The 20,975-nt window shown below is 35.5% G+C and overlaps 1 protein-coding gene across 2 annotated transcripts in view; it reads right to left on the bottom strand.

Moving 5' to 3' along the window:
- Positions 1–1,094: 1,094 nt before the first annotated feature.
- Tgfbr1 (transforming growth factor beta receptor 1) overlaps positions 1,095–20,975 on the bottom strand; it is a 55,298-nt gene continuing 35,417 nt past the window's right edge. For both annotated transcript variants that reach the window (XM_078047874.1, XM_078047875.1), the window contains exons 4-9: positions 18,347–18,577; positions 13,960–14,127; positions 11,821–11,977; positions 9,938–10,062; positions 8,777–8,907; positions 1,095–5,439 (exon numbers count right to left, since the gene is read on the bottom strand). In XM_078047874.1, coding sequence (XP_077904000.1) covers positions 5,314–5,439; positions 8,777–8,907; positions 9,938–10,062; positions 11,821–11,977; positions 13,960–14,127; positions 18,347–18,577 — 938 coding nt within the window. In that variant the 3' untranslated portion in view covers positions 1,095–5,313. The remainder of the gene's footprint in view (positions 5,440–8,776; positions 8,908–9,937; positions 10,063–11,820; positions 11,978–13,959; positions 14,128–18,346; positions 18,578–20,975) is intronic.

The raw sequence follows: 20,975 nt of genomic DNA, 5'->3' as shown, positions 1-20,975 counted from the left end.
GCTGAGGCAGGAGGATTAAGAGTTGAAAGCCAGCCTTAGCAAGGCCCTAAGAACCTGAGACCCTGTCTCAAAATAAAAAACAAAAAGGGGGATGTTGCTCATTGAGTAAGCCCCTCTGGGTTCTGGGGAGTTACCAAAACAAACAAGCAAACAAAATACAAAAACAACCTAATGTGTGTGTTTTCTTTTTGTGGTTTTAATTTCATTAAGTCTTTATAAGGAACTGTTTATTGGACATTCATTTTTTTTTTCTTGAGAAAATGTCTTATCAAATCTTTGGTGCAGTTTTTAATTGGGCTATTTGTCTTATTGATTTGCAAAAGTGCTTTATATATTCTGAAAACAAATCTTTTTATATAATTTGCAAATAGTTTCCTAATCTTTTACTCTAATGGTAAAGAGGTAAGGATCTCTCTTTCTTATTTAAATATAGGTTCCTACTGTTCCAGCACCATTTATTGAAAAGATTGTCATTTCTCCAATTGAATTATCTTGGCATGAATGTCAAAATTTATCACAATCTTCCTCAGATTAATTCCAATAAAATAACCCTTGTTCCAGTATTGTTCCATCTCCTGTGCCCTCTGTTGTGCCACATTATACATCACATCTATGTTGTAAAGCCAACAATATAGTTTTATTGCTTTATGCGACTTAATGCCACTTAAAGAAAACATATTTGCTGTTAGGTAGATTCCCATTCTCCATTACTTAATCAAACTCCAATCTTGGGACTGCTGTGAAAGGACTTTGCAGATAAAACTGAGGTTACTAACTAGAAAGACCATCCTAACATGAGCCCTTAAAAGCAGAAGAGCAAAGCACAAGAAGCAAAGAAAGAGATGATGGAAGAGAGAAGCAGAGGAGAGATGAGGCCAAAGGGTGATCAGAGAAAGGAAATGTGTGAAGGATTCAACCAACTGCAACTGGCTTTAGGGATGGAGGAGGGAGTCACTAAGAGGCAACAGTCAGCAAGGAAATGGGACATCCCAGTCCTGCAACTTCAGGAAATTGAATGCATTTTGAAAACAAACTGAATGAGCTTGGAAGCTTATTCATCCCAAGCTTCCAGAAAAGACTGCAGCCACTGGCACTTGGGAAAAAAAGTAATTTATTTGCATTGCTTTCATTTTCTACTGTAGTGTTAGGACTTAAGCTTCACTCTTCTATTTTCTATTTACAGTTCATTTGGAATATTACTACAAATACAATATACAATATTAAAAAACTTATGGGGAAATGCAGTTTATGTTTTCTCTCCTCTTTACAGGCTTTTCAAGATCATTCAACTTAAATGAAAATTTATATGGACATTTCTGTACATATCTGAAAGCGCAGAGACTACACTGATAAAGTCAAAAGAATTCTGCACAAATACAATAAAATACAGAAAACAAAAAGTACAGATGATGTTATTTGGGGTACAAATATAAACAATACAGTACCATTTGAATTTAGCAACTTAATACCCATACTTTATAGAAATAAAACTGCAAACCTGGAGAATGCTCTGACAAATATTAAACATTATATACACAATGAGGTAAATGTACCTTGGTCTCTTGAGAGGTAATTTAAGTTTAAAGCAATTGACATTTTGAAGCATCTCCTTGACATATAAAGAAATATAAAACACCCTATTCCATTGGCACAACGTGAAAAAAGGGATATCAAAACACGGTTCATGATATTTAATTCACAAATCTTGTTAAAAATAAAAACAAATTCACTGAAGTTCATAAATTTTAAGTAACAGGTTGAATGTTATTAATCATATTTTTAAAAGTTTCCATTTAAAAATAAGATTGCATAATGGGACTGAAAATAGTGTACTGACAGTCCTCATGGTGTCTTAGGAGTCCAGCATTCCCAGAGAGAGGGCCTACAAGTATTCTTGCATTCCAAAACACAGAAGCTGCAATACATGTGTGGAGCTATCCTATTCTTTAGGATCTCAAAATAAACTGAATATTTTCTGCCTTGCTGTAACAGAACCTTATTTGGAGTATCCACCATTTGGAGCCAGAACACTGTGACAATCAAGAAACAAAACAGTTGATTAACAATCATTCTTCGGTACATGGATAAAAACAACCTTTTGATGGCTAATGTGATACTAATTTTGTTGTGCATGTTAATCAGCACTTTTTCATCTGTTTTACAAAAAGTCTCTGACACTTCTCAAACATGAGGGGAAAAAAAGTAACTCACCCATGGACTTCAAATTGGCCAAGTGACCACTTAAATTTTACAGTAAGAAGTGAAATCTGGATTTCTTAATGGTGTGGCACTGTTCACTGACTCAAGGCACTTCTTGAGCACTATTGTTACAGCAGAATTACAGGCTCAGCTCTTCAGGCTTTACTGTCCTACAAGGGACATGAGTGGCCACTGTCTCTGGCACAACTCTGTCACAGCTGCCACCTTGCTGTCACTCTACTTAGCTAAAATTAATGCAGGAACATCCTAAGCCTCATCCACTCATCCCTGCCACATCCAGTGACTCAAGGAAATGGAAGTATGTTCCACAACTTTCATCAACCACCTCACTCCAGGTCTCAAAAGCGACTCTCCAGTCAAAAGGGTAGGGAGCAGTGGCCAGCAGGAAGGCAGGCTGGAAGAAAGAGAACTGAAGATAGGGAGGAAGGACCAGGGATGTCGACGCCCCATTATGTCATTCTTTCCCACTCTCACTCCTCAAGGTACTGACAAGACGATGTGATTTTCTAGAAGATATTTTTTAGCCTGCTAAATCTTGGAGGGTGAGCATTTAGCACAGGCAGTATAAACAAAGAACTATGTTTCTAAATGACACAAGTATTACTCCAGCCAAATTTATCTGAAGTTATGTCCTATCTCGTCTTTTAATATTACTTTCATTTTCAATATTACTTAATTGGGGTTCATCAAGCTGTCCCTAGGCAAAAAAGAAATTAGCTGCAGTAATATATAAACTCAATTTAGAACTAAATTTCAACTTAAAAAAAAATTCCCTGATTCATCAAAAGTACATTTTATCCACTTAGGCAAGAATAGTATGACTCAATTTTTGATGTTATCTTTACTAAAAGTTGATTATCTTATTTGAAAGTGAAAAATCATGTATTATAACTTTAATTCAAACAACTTTTGGTATATTCTTAAAATTATATAAAAATAGTTTTGTGATAAAATGCGTTGGTCCCTGGATTTCATAAAGCAGATCTTGTAAGCTTAGAAAAGGCCAAGACAAAAACAAAAACAAGAAAACCTAGTACCTGATCATAGAGCTAGAGAATATTAAACAGGTAATATAACTCAACTATAAAAACAAACCTCTCAAAATTATTCATTTACTTCAATAAAATCATAGTAACTACAGGAAAAAACCCTCAAATTTGTGGTCAAAGTATTAGCCTCTAAGCACATTTTCCCCGGGATGTTTTTAAACACATGAAATTTACACTAAGTTCCTATGGAATATGTCATTCATTCTAAAATTACTTTGGTTTTAAGACCAAATAGTCTTTCAAATTTATTCTATGTATAAGGAGAAGACATTATCAGAATGCAACTCATTCAGTGTAAATAACCACAATCTTTCTGACCAAAATACTGTGAAGGTTATTGTGACCCTCTTCTCAGGGACAGCACTACAAGGTCAATTCCCCTCTTAGCTATGAGATAGTTTTCCCCCCTCAGAATAAAATCACAGTGATAAGAAAGACTCTGCAAACTGTAAAATCCCTACAAAGAGACTTTACAGTACTAGAAGTAAAAACCAGTTGTTACAAGATAGTTCCAACTTCACTTGAGAAGACCATGAAAAGTTTACTTTAAACATTTAATTTGACTGAAAACATCTAAAAATGGAAAACCTACTCAGTGTCCATTAGTTATCAGCTCTCCCAATATCAAGGTGCACTGAATTCATTATATAACCATGTAAATTAAGCAGTTGCAATATCTGCACGTATGAGATAAGGAAAGACTGAATTAAAAGCTGCCTTCCTTAAAGTGTAGCAAGACCTCCAATCTACACTAACTCTAACCTCACAAAAACAGGAATCCACTGAACACTTACACCTACAAAACAAATGTGACTGTTGTACCCATCTGTTGTCTATTCAAATTATTACTACATTTGCCTTCCTAGAAAAAGGTCTATTATTTAACATCAACCATATTCTAATTTAAATGTAATTCATTTCTTAAAAAAATAACACTGTCTTTGATCAAATAAAGAACAAAATGGCTTACAGAATACCACACAACTTCTCACAAGAGCTAGACAAACTTTCCCTTATAGAAAATGAGTCAGAATGCTATCAAGATTAAGTTAAAGCACTGTGAGCATCTCGAGTGCCGCTTGAATGTTTAAAGTACACTCAGACCACACAACTCAACTGCAAAAGCTAGAGGTGAGATTACTCCAACATGACCATGGAACAACTGATTTCATGACACTGCATTTCTTTAGTGGTTCAAGCACATTTTGGTAGGAGAAGGCATTTTCAAAATGGAATACCCAATGACATATCACAAAAACCCTTCCAAAAAACAAAATAGAAAAGGTCTGGGTTACCCAGATAAATAAACTTTTTAAATTCAAACACTATAGGATTTAACAAACAAACTTTAAGCAATTCTACTCATTTCCATTTGAAAGACATAGAAGTGGCACTTACTGGTATAGTACAATCCCTTTTGAAGGCATGTAATGTTCTGAATATGTGAAAGAACAACAGTGTACAAAATACAATTGCATAAATTATGTTCCTCATCCCTATATGAGGTCATTTTTAGACTCAAGAGTTTTATAAGTATTAGTTTTAAGATCCTGAAAAATTATAGAACAGTACATTCAAAGTCTGAATCAAGGAGACTCTTTAGTGGTTCAGAATCCTCTGAGAATGTACTAACCAGGAGTAAATCACTTTCTTTAAAAATAAGAAATGTTTCATATAACCCAACAATCCAGTTCCTTTAACCTTACATATGATCTTCAGCACAGCAGAGTTACCTAAAGTTAAGACCAGCAATATTCTTTAAAAAAAAAACAAAACAAGTTTTGTTAATCAAAAATAAAGATAGACTACACAACATTTTATAACTGTCCTGGGAAAGAATCGTTCATAGTGCACAGAAAGGACCCACATGGCTGTTTCCTGGGTCCAAAGAATCCTGGGAAGTTTTTAATCAATCTTATATACTGTTGCAAAAGGAAGCAATATCCTTCCGTTCCCTCTCAGTGAGGTAGAACAATTGACCTCCCAAACGAGAACCCAGGAGCAGATCTGAAGAAAAAAGCAGAGTTCAGGCAAAGCTGTAGAATTACATTTTGATGCCTTCCTGTTGACTGAGTTGTGACAATGTCTTCTTAATCCGTAAGGCTGTCAGCCTAGCTGCTCCATTGGCATACCAACATTCTCTCATGATTTTAGCCATCACTCTCAAGGCCTAAGAAAAAAATATAAGAAAAATAATTAATGCATGCACGACTTTTCCATCCATCTAGATCAGTTATTTATTTACTTACTTGGGCAGAGGGGACGACACCCAAGGCCTTGCACATGTTAGGCAAGCATTCTACCATTGAGCTACATCCCCAGCCTCTTTTTAATTTCTTGAAACAAGGGTCTTGCCCAGGCTAGTCTTAAATTTATGATCCTCCTGCCTCAGCCCCCTAAGTAGCTGGGATTACAGGCACACACCACCACACTTGGCCAGGAAAGGCATCTTTACCTACAAAATCTCCTTTGAAATGACATATGTACAAGTTTTGGAGGGCATTATTTGTAATAGAAAATGAATGAAAATGTCCTAACTTTCTATCTATAGGGTAATGATGCCAACAGTTGGAAAGCAGATGAGCAAGGGATAACTACTTGGCAGATCTAAAAAGGCTGAATCCTAAACCAGTGCTCCAGAAGGCAAAGCAGGAACTTGACTCACCTAGAGTCTCCCCAAAATTGAGAAATTCACTGCATGTTCACTGCATGAAATACCTCTAGGATGAAGTTCAGGATTAAAAAAAAAAAAAAGGCAGGGGGAGGATCAGTTCAAAGTGTTAGAACCCAGGTACCTGCTCCATCCCCCATAACCTGGGCAGGTGGCTGCCCACCTCTACTCCAGCAGAAAACTAGAGGTATTGCCTATGTTTTGTTTTATTTTGTTTTAAATCTGAGAGAAAAAAACAGATTTCCAGCTTGAGGAACATGGAAGGCAGAAGTTTCATACTGGAAACATACTGAATGCTAAGACCATAAGTTTCTTCCCAGAAACATGGGTAGTCCCTATGTACAAATTCTTCCATGCAGGAGATTGCAAGAATCTTTTCTGGAAATCTGTGTAGCTTAAGAAGAAAGACCTAAAGAGACAGAATCAATAATTTCCCAAGGAAGCAACCCAGTGAGATCACCTAAAGAGCAGTGAATAAGCTCCATTCACATGTACAGTTTCCCATACCTTTTTAAACATGAAAGAAGTATGATCATACATTTGAGGAAAGTAACATGAAATGGAGAAACTGAGACAAAAAAAAAAAAAACTGGGGAGAGAGAGAGAGAGAGAGAGAGAGAGAGAGAGAGAGAGAGAGAGAGAGAGAGAGAGTATATATATAAAAAAATCAATCATTAGGGGCTGGGAATGTAGCTCAGTGATAGAGAGCTTGCCCTGCATGCATGAAGTAGGTTAAATTTCCAGTACCAAAAAACAAAAACAAAATTATTATTATCCTTAAAAAGATAAAATACTGATATTGTATCTATCATTGACAGTTGTTTTTGATTGGCTTCACACTTTATTTTCTCTCCATAGTCTCTTTACTCAAAATTGCTTTACATTCTCCCCAGTGTTTCTTTCAGTCCCGGTACTTCATATTAGATGTTTTCCTCTAATGTCTACTAATGAACAGGAGGAACATTCAGAGAATAAATGAGTGCTCCTGGAAATTAAAATATAAGAGCATAAATATAATAACAGAATGGAAACTGGAAGATGAACCTGATAAACTTCCCAGGACACAAAGAAGGAAAAAAAAAAAAGGACTCAACTAATGAATGAGAAATTCTGAAAGAAAATGAGAGGGTTTCTTCAGGAGATCTAACATTCAAGTAATGAAAACTAAAGAAACAGAAGAAAGGAAAATAGGAGAAAGCAACCTCACAAACTTTTCCTAGAAAAGAACATCTATTTCCAAATTAAAAGGAACCATGTGCCAGCACATACTCAAAAAATATTTAATGAATACCTACTATATATACCAGATATCATTTTTAGATGCTAGGAATATAGCAGTGAACAGATAGACAAAACCCTTGTCCTAAAAGGAAGGACAAACTACTATAAAATACGTGGCCAGTCAGATAGTAGTAAGTGTTAGGAAAGAAATAATTTAGAGATAAAATGTCAGAAAGGAGGGTGCTATTTTAAATAGGTAGAAAGATAATGTCTCCCTGACAAGGCAAAATTTGAACAGAGACCTGAAAGAACAGAGTAAATGAATAAACCAAAAATAGGAAGACATGAGATCCAGGAAGGAGGATTCAATATAAAAGGCAAAGGGATTTCCAATATGAAAAATGAGGGTTATCCCAAGACGAAAGCGGCACAGTTGGGTCTTGAGAGCAACCAGTCCAGACTGCAAAGAGAATGAGTTTCATTAATGAAACTATCAAGAAGAAATTTGTAAAACTCAGAAAAGTAAAGGATCGAACTAGCAATAAGTTAGTAAGCTAAAGAAATCGAGAAAAAAATTAAAATGACAGTGATCATATTGATTTAGTTGATGTGATAGTAAATGTAAATTATGTGTTAATATTAACTGACTTTTCTTCATACTTAAAAATCATTTAAAAATACTCACTCTAATTATTAGAGTGTATGAATACATCTAGTCTATAATTTGCAGTACCCAGAAGCAATTTTAAAAAGAAACTCATTTGTTACACTATGTCAAAAGCCAACTCTTTTCTGGGCTGGACATATCATTTTGTTGGAGATAGCACTTTCTTTTGATAACAAAGGCTATGTGCAGTCTTACATTATTCTAAGATGTAAAATTAGCCTACGAAGTAACTAGCTTTTTATTCTTCCTAAGCTCTACAACTTCACACCTGGAAAGCTATGCCCTGCTTCACTAATATCACAACAGTAATGGCTGGCAATTTTGAAGAGATTCAACACAATTTGAACCATGAGTTCTTTAAATTTACAACTAAGAAAACATTTAAAACTTTTTGTAATAGCTGAAGATGAGAGGCTCTGACACTGATGGAAGCCATTTTCCCCAAAGTCCTAGTCATCTGGGCAAGCAGATGACCAAAATGCAAATTCTTCTGAAGCTGCTTTGCAATCCCCTCATCCAAGTTCCCCATTTTACAAAGGGACTTTCAGTTCCAGGGAAGCGAACTGGTCTGCCCAAAGTCCAACTATGAAACAGGAGCAGGCTTCTCTAGAATCCAGGTCTCTTAATTCTTGTCCCGTACTCAAAGCAATATTCTTGGCTGCCCTGGCTAAAAGGAGGCTTTCATTTAAAAAGCAGGTGCCTTCCTTCATTTGGCAGATCTAACAATGTTCTGATAGGCTGGTGGCTACTGCAGTACTCCATGGTCTTTTTAAATGTGTTTAAAATTGAAAACAGAAAACCAAATTATTCTATTTTTACCCATGGTCTAACTATTATGAAAAAAAGAAAAGAGAATTCTTGTCTGCTTTCCTTAAAGAAAAGTAGCAAATTTCCACTTACTAAGCAGAAGCTTTAGAAAAGGGCCTTATATTAAAAATCAATACTCACTTCACAGCTCTGCCATCTGTTTGGAATATTTGGCCTTAATTTCTGTTCACAAACTACTTTTCTCATTTCTTCAACTGACGGATCAGAAGGTACAAGATCATAATAAGGCAGCTGGTAATCTTCATGAATTCCTATATGGGCAAAAAAAAAAAAAAAAAAGTCTGTTTTTAAGAATTTATTTAGCTAATGCCAAACCATTAGAAGTCTCTCCTAAGATGTCTATAACAGTTTCCCATTACTAAATCAGGTATGTAGAATAAGGCTCACAGTTTACTCTACTTTAAATCCATATATGTATCAACAATTCATCTCCCTGAGAACGAGCCCATACCTTGAAATTCAACACTGCAGTGAGATTGGCAAAGGACATTTTTAATAATGATTAACTATGAGCCATGATGACTAGATTAACATTTTCCCCTATAACTGTACTGTATATTAAATGAGATTTCATTCTATGAGGACACAGTATCTTACTGGGTACAGGTACTACTCTCTCAGTAAGATATGAATTCTACAAGGCAAGCATGAAGTATAAGTCCCTTTTGCTACTTGCATCTTTAAATAACATGTCCTATTTGCTATAATACCAAGACATACTCTGTCCCTCACTGCCACAAAGACCTCAGGTCCTCCTAGGTCTTAGTCAAGCCTGGACCCCAAGTCTAAGAGACTATTTCTTGCATAAACACTAACAACTGTTTAATCTAAAGTGAAACCTAAAAGTTAAAATTATATTACTCTAAAAAATAATGTAACATGATAGCAACTGCATTATCTCCAGTATTTAAGCTGGAAAAAATAACCATAATCTCAAGAAAAAGAAGTTTGATCCAGATACATGCTAGAAACAGCTTCTTTGGGTGGCCTCCCAAGCCAATCTCCATTCTAAATATTACAGTCCAGGATAACAAGGGGTTCGGTTCTGATGCTTCCCAAAATTCAAATAGAAACAGGAAAAGGAAGATACTAGGTAAAGCTGGGCACTGGCATGTCATGTCATTCCCCTCGGTCCAGGTTTTACCTTCTTTGTTTGCTCTGGTACTCTCAGTGATCACCTATCAGATTGTTGACTACAGAATTTCATTCAATAAAAAAGAAGGCAATTCTTGAACAACTTCTGTTCATGACAAACTGTTGGGAGAAGGGAGAGCAATTTACCACCAATGGAACATCGTCGAGCAATTTCCCAGAACACTAAGCCCATTGCATAGATGTCAGCACGTTTGAAGGATTCAAAATGTTTCATATTTATGGAATCATCTAGAACTTCAGGGGCCATGTACCTAAAAGAGAAATTGACATTTCATTTTATTGAAGGGTAGCAACATCATTTTTTAACAGTTTCACACATTTTCTTTTATCCCTCAAAATAAAATAATAAAACAAACTCATTATTAATTTTTCCCCTCTTTAGCAAAGTTCTGCTTTTAAAAATGATTCACATTTATAAAAATTTCCCCAAGTAAACAAAGTACCAAGTGCAAAACCTCATCTCCTTCCTACCACAGTGTAAATGTTTAGTTGAAGACTATTTCAGACCTCTCTCTATACAAAAACACATACACACAATATTACATAACTGAGATCATACTAGACTCAAGAAAAATATTAAATATCTGCACTGGTTTGCAAATTAATGATGTCAACTAAATCCCACAAAATGCTGAAACTGCAGTTTCATGCTATCTGTCTTCTGATTTTGGCTTCCAGTGGAAGACACACATATAATAGGTATGACTTAATAAATACACTAATATACACCACCTTGTATATTGTATAGGGAATATGTATTTTCTTTTAATTTATTTTTTTAGTTTTCGGCGGACACAACATCTTTGTTTGTATGTGGTGCTGAGGATCGAACCTGGGCCGCATGCACGCCAGGCGAGCACACTACCGCTTGAGCCACATCCCCAACCCTGGGAATATGTATTTTTATCTGGAAGTCTACTCACTAAAAGAAGATGAAAAGGGTAGGGACATACTCCAGGAAACAAAATAACAGAAATGAATGGCAGTCTTCATACTGATGCTACCGTACAGGGTTCTAAAGTTTCAAAAGCCCTGTCAAAGTTACAGATCAGACCTGTGAAGGCTTATAGCAATCACTTACCTAGGAGAGGGTTCTGAATACCCTCTATGAATCTAGAAATCATAAGTACAATTTAGATAGACTAAAACTGCTAGCTCTCTTCAAGGTCAAGGCAATAGTTTTGAAGAAACATTTGTGACAACATGATGTCATATATAGAGGAAGGGCTTTTGGGGCAAAAATCTCAGCTCTTAGGTTACCATATACATGAAGTTGGTCACATAACTTCCAGGAGGTGGTTTCCCCACCTCTGAATTAATGGTAATGGTGCCTACCAAATTAGGTTCTTTTGAGAACTCATGGACTCAACAAATATTTATTAAGGACCTACCACATACTAGGTAACGTGATGGATGCTGGGGATACAAGACTGCTCTCAAGAAGCTTACAATCCAATGTTACATATAGACAAAAAAAACAAAAAAACAAAAAAAAACCCGATAGTTACAACTTAATGAGGTAAGGGCTATAAGTGCCCTTATCAGGGATACTTAAGAGTAGTGAGGACTAGAAAAGGCTTCCTGTGAGAAAGGAAGTTAAGGAAGCAGTCAGGGAAAGTATGTTCTAGGAAACAGTACATGCAAAAAGTTCTAAGGAAGAGAGAAAGGCATATAGCTACAGCACCTCATTTGAGGGCATTGAATGAGGCAATATGTGTAAAACACCTATTAAGATGATTGCCACATAGTAGGTGCCCCATAAACATTAGCTACCATTATTATAATTAACATAACTAATGATATTTTCAGAAAGGGCTGCCTTTCATCAGCAGGCATCATTTTAAAGTCAGGTGACATTGGCTTCAGAGAAGGTAAGTCCATGAGACTTACCTGTGGGTAATCTAATAAGTACAAGTTCCAGTTTCAAAAAAGATACGTATATACAAATAAGGAGATGGAAAAGAAATAGATTTCAGGAGAGATTAAATATCATTTATTCACAAGTATACCTTTTTGTTCCCACTCTGTGGTTTGGAGCAATATCAATTGTATCTGTGGCTGAATCATGTCTTACTGCCAGTCCTAAGTCTGCAATACAGCATGTTCCATTCTTCTTCACCAAGATATTCTTTGATTTCAAATCTCTATGAGCAATAGCTGGTTTTCCTGAATAACCCAAAAATTAAAAATGACTGCTTAAGAAGTAATACCAAAAACGTCTCCTTCTGCCCAGTATGAAAGCATTTCAGTCCCATCACCTGCCATACTCAGGGGAGTATTAAATAACCTCAACTGAAGCATTATACCCAAAGTTGGTTGGAATTACATTTCTTTAAAGGAAATGGAGATAATAATATGCTCCAAAAATTGATACTCAAACAATAAAAGTCTATCAATTCAAAGACTGGGGTTGTGAAAAAAGTTGTCAGTTTGTTGGTATCTTGTGCATTCTTTACGAGAACTACAGTCTATAAATTGCTCTTCTAGTTCAGGAACCAAACATGTAGATCATATGCCTATCATTCCTGGAAAGAATACAATACTAAATATGCTATCTTTAATACCAACTACTAGAAAAGGTGCTATTAAAAAACAATCATTACAATGTGGAAAATCTAGAACCCTGATGGCAGGAAGATTAGAATAGTGGAGGAAAAACAGTCTGGCAGTTCCTCAAGCCATTAAGTAGTTACCATATGATTCAGCTATTCAAGTCCTACCCAGGATAATTAAAAAATGCATCTACATAAAAATTTGTACACTAACGGTCACTATATTATTATTTATTATAGTCCAAATCAGATACAACCCAAAAGTTCATCATGAACACACAAAATGTGATATATCCATATAATGGAATATTAGTCATAAAAATGAATGAAATACTGATATATGCTATAATATAGGTGAACCTTGAAAACATTCTAAGTGTAAAAAAACGACATTCACAAAAGACCACATATTATAAGACTCCATCTATATAACTAATGCCCAGAATAAGCAAATCTATAGAGACAGAAAGCAGATGAGTGCCAAGACTAAGGAGTTTGGGGGTTAAAAGAGAAAGACTGCTAATAGCGGACAGGGTTTCTTTACAGGGTGATGAAGATGTAGTAAATGGTTGTGGTGATGGCTGCACAACTGTGTGAGTACTTTAAAAACCAATGAATTGTACACTTTAAATGGACAAAACTGTGGGATGTGTGAATTATAACTCAAAAAGTTGTTATAATCAGTAATTACACAGATGGGGCTGGCAGAGATGCGAACAGAAGAGTAGGCAAGCCACCAGGTAGTGAATGGATAGCAGCTTGAGCACAGAGCTCTATCAGCCTCTGATAGCCTACAGGACACAAATACCATGACATAAAGTTATTTTTTATAGACTTAGAGCCTTCATACAAATCAGTAAGGAGAGTACAGCTTTGAGAAATAAGAAAAACAAAGAAAGTCTAGGCTCACAGAATATAATAAGGAACAGATTGTTTTAAGATTTGAGGGAGGAGTGAAACTCCCTAACTAAAACTTAGTATTTAATTTGTCAACTATTAAACTATTTCATTCAGTCTCCTAATCTAAGGATCAAATATAATTATTAGATGGCCAGATACAATGTATATAGCATGTTGGTGTTTAAAAAGCACTTTCATATTCCATTTGATACTACATAAAAGAATATATTCTGAGGCTTGAATTCTAGAACTAAGATCCTCAAAAATTGTAAATAAAACTGAATGCTTCTGGGTGCAGTGGTGCATGCCTATAATCAAAGCGGCATGGGAGGCTGAGACAGGAAGATCACGAGTTCAAAGCCAGCTTCAGCAAAAGTGAAGTGCTAATAAGCAACTCAGTGAGTTCCTGTCTCTAAGTAAAATACAAAAAATAGGGCTGGGGATGTGGCTCAGTGGTCAAGTGCCCCTGAGTTCAATCCCTGGTAACCCCCCAAAAAAACAAAAACTGAATGCTACCTTTAAGAACTTAAAAAATATCAGTGTTGTTAAAATGAGTAGAGAATCTCTAAACAAATTTCCTAACTCTGAGATTTCTAACAGAAAAGGATTTCTCATCTAAAACTTCATTTCAAATATCTTCAGTTAGGCCGACTTCTAGTTTTAAATAGACATTAAACTGTTTGTTTGAAGAGTTACCTTGGGTACCAACAATCTCCATGTGAAGATGGGCAAGACCGCTTGCTGTGGACAGAGCGAGTTTGATCATTCCTTCCACAGTAACTGTATATCTGTTCAAGTAATCAAAAAGGGATCCATGCTCATGATAATCTGACACCAGCCAGAGCTGAGTCCATGTACCATTGTCTGCAAAACAGAATAATGTGTTTCAGTTGCCTCTAGAACATTTGAGATTTACTCAAAAATTTTAAAATATGAAATTACTACCTTTTATTCTTAATTCTGAACCATACAATTGCAATATCATGCCACCTCAGGTTTGTATTTCCTGTATATTCAGCTTGTCATGTGCTTTCACTCTTTAAGTCCCCTACTCTTGAGATAAGGCAAGGATAATTAATCTCATTTAAGAGACACAGGTGGTGACTTTCTTGAGTTCTATACATACCTAGAAGAATACTTGGATCAGATTAGACGTTCAATGGCTATTTCTGGAAGGAAAAAAGGAGGGCAATAGTGAGGGAAGGAGATGAAAAGCTCTGTAAGCCCCGTGTGGCCACAGTGGGGAAAAAAAATAGTATAAAACAAAACTGAAATAAGTTTCAGTGAGAAGAGACATAGCTTTAGTGACAGAATAGAGTATATATTTCACAAAAAATGCCAGACAATATGATTATGGCTCCAAGGTTGCTGGCTCAGAAAAACAAAATGAGTGGTACCTCTGAAACACAGGAAGTTCAGATGAAAATTAAAATGTCTGGAAGAGGAAAACTGAAAAGGTTGGGACTGAATGAAATATACAAAGTGATTTTAAACCTGAACAGTTAGGAACGTGGATTCTAGGAGTTCTTTTGTAAGCTGAACATGGATTTGAAAATGTGTTTTTTCACAGGAACAGATTTAATACTAGGTGGCTCCTAGGTTAGACTATCCCATAAGAGTTATTTAACCTGGAAGTAACTGGAAAGTTGTATATTTGATCAAATCATGAAGGAAAACAAAACAAAAAGCTTTACAACTTTTAAAACACAGTACAGTTCAATAAAAGACAAACCGTTGAGTCATTCTGACCTGGGCTAGAAATCTAGGACCTGTCTGTTATCCATTACACAACCTCAAACAAGTTTCTTTCTTTCTTTTTTTTTTATTGGTTGTTCAAAACATTACAAAGCTCTTGACATATCATATTTCATACATTAGATTCAAGTGGGTTATGAACTCCCATTTTTACCCCAAATACAGATTGCAAAATCACATCGGTTACACATCCACATTTTTACATAATGCCATATTAGTAACTGTTGTATTCTGCTACCTTTCCTATCCTCTACTATCCCCCCTCTTAACCAATGGGCCTCTCTATTTACTTTTATACAAGAATAATATGGTACTTTGTGCTAAAAAGACTAAAAAAGAAAAACAGAACACAGTACTACATTTTTTTTTTAAAGCAATTAGTATATTGCTTGGCACATGAGAGCTTAAAATGTGCTATTTTGTCCCCTACAAATTATAGAAAGAAGAAAATGCCCCAAATTGATATAAAATAACTTCTTTATTTTGAAGATTGTTACTTTCTGAAAAGCAATATTAATGAAAAGAGATTAAGGAAGGAGATGGGAACGCCCCAGATTTTGGAGAGGATTTTTCAGCTTTAAAAGGACTTAAGAGATTCATGATACTAGTTTTTGATTAACTTATTCTTCAAAAACTATAAACTGACTATCCAAACTTATGTCTGTTCTTTTCCTTGATAAAGGCATATCAGCAGCATGCCATTAACTATAACTGAATTCTGAAACACTCACAAACATAAGAAATAGAGGAACACTGGTAGATGAAAAGGGGAGATTTTCTGAGGTAACTAACCAGAGGCAGAAGGAAGGTTATGTAAGAGGCTGTGAATAGAAAGAGCAGTCTCAGGTGGAATTAACTGAATTAGGAGGATGAAGAAAAAGAAAAAGGGAATTGGGGTGGGAAAGGCTAGGTTCTGAACAAAGACCATTAAACCCTGACAAAAAAGAAAGAAGGGGAAAAGAGGGGAAAGAAGGGAAGAGCCAGTAGGGTCAGCTACTTCCCATGGTGACCACCAGGTGACAGCATCCACTTCAACAGGAAAAGAAAAGTTCAAGGCATAGCGGCCCCAGCAATTTGTGCTCATGTGTTTGCAACTTGAAACATGTCTAACAGGCTTAAGCTTCAAAATGAAGATTTAAAGAGTCACTACTATGATAGACCTTGAAACCATGAATGTAAGTTAAGTCCTTTATAGCAGTAATTAACTACTATTTGTCTTATGAATCAGTAAGGAAAGTAAGACTTTGAGAGAAGGAAACAACTATTAAGATATAAGAATAAACTAAGAAAGTCAGACAATATAATAAACAGAAAGTTGTTTTAAGGGTGAGGGAGGCCAGACATGGTGGCACACACCTGTAATCCCAGTGGCTCAGGAGGCTGAAGCAGGAAAATTGCAAGTTCAAAGCTAGCCTCAGCAACTTAGTGAGGATCTACGCAACTTAGCAAGACCCTGTCTCTAAATAAACTATAAAATAGGCTGGGGATGTGGCTCAGGGGTCAAGTGCCCTTGGGTTCAATCCCCAGTGTATGTGTGTGTATAAATAAAAAGGTGGAGAAGGAGCTAAATATTAGGGTCAAAGGCAGAGGACAATAAAAACTAAGGATCTGGTCAGATTATGATTACTGCTTTTGTCAACTGATTTTGTTTTAAAATTAATTGATACTGAATAATAGCCACTGATAATCACTGCTTACATCCATCACTGTCCCTATCATTATCAAACATTATATGCCTCCTGATGTGATACAATAGGAAGTATATAATATACCTGATATGTATTTTGGGGAAACCAATAAAGCCTTAATTAGATTCAAAATCTAATTGACAGTTTTATGTAGAGTAGTTAAGAGACACTACAGAAATTCAATCACCAAATTACAGAATATGATAGTAAGCCCACAGGACAATCAACCCAGTTTCTTCAACCAACTGCAAAGAAAAAAAAAAGATGGGGAAACCTAAGGATTTTAAGGGATGTATAAGAAATATCAACCCAATGTGACAATACGTGAACTTGGGATCCTATCTGAATAAACTATTGTGGGGGTTTTGTTGCTGTTGTTGTTTTTAGGAGGTAACTACAGATTTGAACCAGAAAGGATATTTGATGACATTACTTTTTTCTAAAAAGTATAACGGTAGATTTCTCATAATTTAAAGATATGAATTGAAAATGTTTATGGATGAAAAGATATATTATCTGGGACTGGCTTCACGCAATTTGATCAGGGGAAAGTATGTAGCATCAGAAATCAAGGATTGGCAGTAAGTTAATAATTGTTGATGGGGAATTAATATACTGTGCTTCACTTTTCTGAAATGTTAAAAGTGTTCTATAAATAAAATTTTAAAAAGACAAAACAACATATGCTTGTTGTAAATAAATTTGAAAATACAAAGAAGCAAAAAAAAAAAATCACAGAAATCACTCATAACTACCAATTGAGAATATACACTGCCAGTATTTTAAAGAAATAAATACTGCTTAAAAAAAAAGGGAGGGGGTGGGGACAGGAAAGAAGGAAAAGATGACTACAGGTCTGGCCAAGCCACAAAAGACAATGATAGCATTTAAAACAAAAACAAAAAACCAGGAAAGCTGGAAAATACACTTGATTGAGGTTTAGGACGGTTGAGAGTTGAGTTGTAACAGAAGTCTTTTGACAGAAGCTGTAAAAGTAGGAATTGTGGGTACTGAAGCCAAGAAAGTGGGAGAAGCAAGTGAGGTCCCTGCTAATGTAATCACTCATCCTGACTCCACTGATAAAACTTCCTCAGTACCACACTACAGGGTCAAGAAAATGTCCACATGGTCACCAGAAGTGAGGGAATTTGGTAGAAACCATTTCTGTTTAATTAAGTTTACTTAAAAAGTTGACCAATCTTGCCCCACACAACTTAGACAATAGGATACATCAAGAAGTTATTTTTACTCCTCCTATAAATGAGGTCACTGGTCTATACTGACTTGTCCATACCAGTCAAGAAGAAATTAAAAGGAAACAAGTAGTTGATCCCTATCTTACTCAAAATTTTAAGCAATCAAAATTTGTAAATTTTTTCTATATTATGACTATAATCAACTAACTGTCCAGAACTAAAATAACCAAAGTATATGGCTTTCTTTGATAGACTATATTTTATAAACCTTCTATACATTTTGAAACATGTTGTCATAAAATTGTATTTGACAGTTAATAGGTCTCATCTATATGGTAAACATCTATTTCTCACCTAATTTGACAATGTTTTGCAGTCATATCTGGAAAAAGACTTATATAGACTTTATTATATTTAACGTAAGGATAAGCAAATCTTACTGACCTTTATTGTCTGCTGCTATAAATCCCAGGATGTTTTCATGGCGCAACATTACAGTTTGATAAATTTCTGCCTCGCGGAACCATGAACGTTCTTCTCTGGAGGAGAATATCTTAACGGCAACTTCTTCTCCCCGCCACTTTCCTCGCCAAACTTCTCCAAATCGACCTTTGCCAATACTTTCTTGTAACACAATAGTTCTTGCAATTGTTCTCTGAACAAGCAATGGTAAACCTAAAGACAAAATAAATGGTATGCAAAACAGTCAACAATGTGTTTCAAACATCATGAAACTAAAGATGTGGCCTAGACAGGTACCTTTAAGAAGCTTAAAACCTCACTAGATTTACAGACTATGTTGGCAAAAAATAATCCATGAAAAGTGGAAAAAAATAAATACAATAAAAGAATCCAGAAAACTCCTGCCAAGAGGGTCGGGATTGGTTTTATAAAATAAGCTGAATTTTGACTGTCATTTGCAGAAGGGACAGGACCAAAGGAGAGAGAAGGAAGTATGGTGGTTGGGTAGGAGGAGTATGCAAGTAAAGTCAGAGGAAGGGAATTAATAATGACTATTTTGGGAACCAGCTTGTTTAATCAGAGAGGATATATGTAGAAGAGCAGTGCAAGAGAACATAAGAGCCAGGAAATGAACAGTAGTAAAGGCCAGGATCACAATGACCAATGAGGGCTAAGGATAAAAGAGGACTTATTACACATGTCTGAAAAGGGTGCCAGAAATGCAGAGGTGGGGTGGGAGTACAGGGAATAAGTTAAAATTTTATTTTGGAAGGATGAACTTAGTGGGCTGGGGCTGTAACTCAGCAGTACAGTGCTCGCCCAGCAAATGTGAGGCCCTGGGTTCAATCCTCAGCACCACATATAAATAAATAAATAAAATAAAGGCATTGTGTCCAACTTCACCTAAAAAATAAATGTTTAATAAAAAAAAAGAAGCATGAATTTGGTAATGATTTTACTGATGGGAGGAGAAAGGATGTGAACAAAAGAAAAATAAATTTTGACTTAACGTTTTTTTAAATATTTATTTTTTAGTGCTAGGGCAAGTACTTTATTGCTGAGCCACAACCCCAGCCCGCTGGGATATTATCTGTTATCTGTTTGGATAACAGAGAGCTGTGGTCCTTGATGAACTTAGAAATACATACAAAATGTAAAAAAGAATAATCCTACTCTTGGCTCCTGTCTACATTTTAAAAGGTAAACACATATATTCTTATTCAGAAATCAACTGCCATCCATACAGCAATGCCCTAAAATTGTTTAGGTGGGCTTGTGGACATAAGGGGCTTCATGACCCTAGGTGTAAGTTTGGCAATAAAAATACAGGCCACCCTGATTTCTGTGACTTTGGTCCTTAGCATAGTTTTGGACCAGAATAATCTGTGAGAAAAATTTTCTCTGGGAACCTTTTGAACTTTAAACTAAGAATCAATGAGAAACCCTAGGGAAGCCCTAAAATACCCCTTTGTCTCCCACTTCTTATACAGAGATTTTCATTATCTTCTGTACTACAGCTGCTCCTTCTCAGTTCAACCTCTCATGGTTCCTATACAAGCCTGTTTTAGCAGTCAGAGAAAGAACTTGTCTACTGAATATGTAAGGCTAAATTCTACAGAAGGCTTCAGGTGGAATTAATTTCCTTGTGTTACTTAAATGAATGAACAGATATTCATACCATACATATTTGTTTCCTTAAAACACAGACATTTGTCATTACATGAACTTTCCATTAATGTGATTTTTATGCTTCAGAGCTATTTTCCTCAGTCACTTCTGCTTTAATGTTCCTTATTATCACTTGGTCGTAAAATTACTAATTTTTCATTATGTATATTTTCAGATTTTCACTTTTTCCATGATTTTAGCCCTTATATAGAGTTGACTTACAGTTTTCAAAGAGTATATCACATTTAAAAGTCCTAAAAAATAGTTTAAGTATTTTTATCAATGGCATATGTTTCATATTTCTGATGAGGAAACAGAAGCCTAAAGAAAAAATAGATGGTTTAACCAAGGTCATAGAGCCAATCAATGACAAATCTTCTACTGCAATCTAGATCTATTGATTCCTCACCAAGTATTAAAATCCAAAATTGTAGGGTATAGGGGTGTTCCTCTCTCAGTCTCCTTCCAAACCATGAGTAAGAAAAGGTAAAAAATAATTCCCCATCCCTTTAAAAGTAAAGTATTTTTAAAATCTACCTCAGGATGATTCTGGCAATTTCTTATCCCACAAAAATCAACCAAAACAACCTGATAAAAGCAAACATGACAAGGGTCATGGATCCATAAAGCATATTAAGTATACAAGGTGGTTAGACATTCTTCTGGGGGAAAAAAAGACTTAAAATTCATTAGTTTAATGAAAAAACCAGAACTGAGTTAAAGAACAGCAATTTCATCTATTGTTAAAATAGCAAATAACCTTCCTACTTTCAAGCACGTACCAAGTTTAGTCATGCCTACTTTCAAATACAAAACTAAAGCTGCCAAATAGTCCTGAATAGAATAAGGAGCTGATCATTTAAACATCTTTGAACTTTAGCATTATCTGTAGTACAGTTGTCCCTATCCTTTCTATCTCACATAGTAATGAGAAGCAAATGAG

The sequence above is a fragment of the Ictidomys tridecemlineatus genome, chromosome 4 (assembly GCF_052094955.1).
Source record: "Ictidomys tridecemlineatus isolate mIctTri1 chromosome 4, mIctTri1.hap1, whole genome shotgun sequence".
In the NCBI taxonomy this organism is placed as follows: Eukaryota; Metazoa; Chordata; class Mammalia; order Rodentia; family Sciuridae; genus Ictidomys; species Ictidomys tridecemlineatus.
Note: the sequence above shows the minus strand (reverse complement) of the source record. Positions and strands in the feature narration are given on the sequence as shown.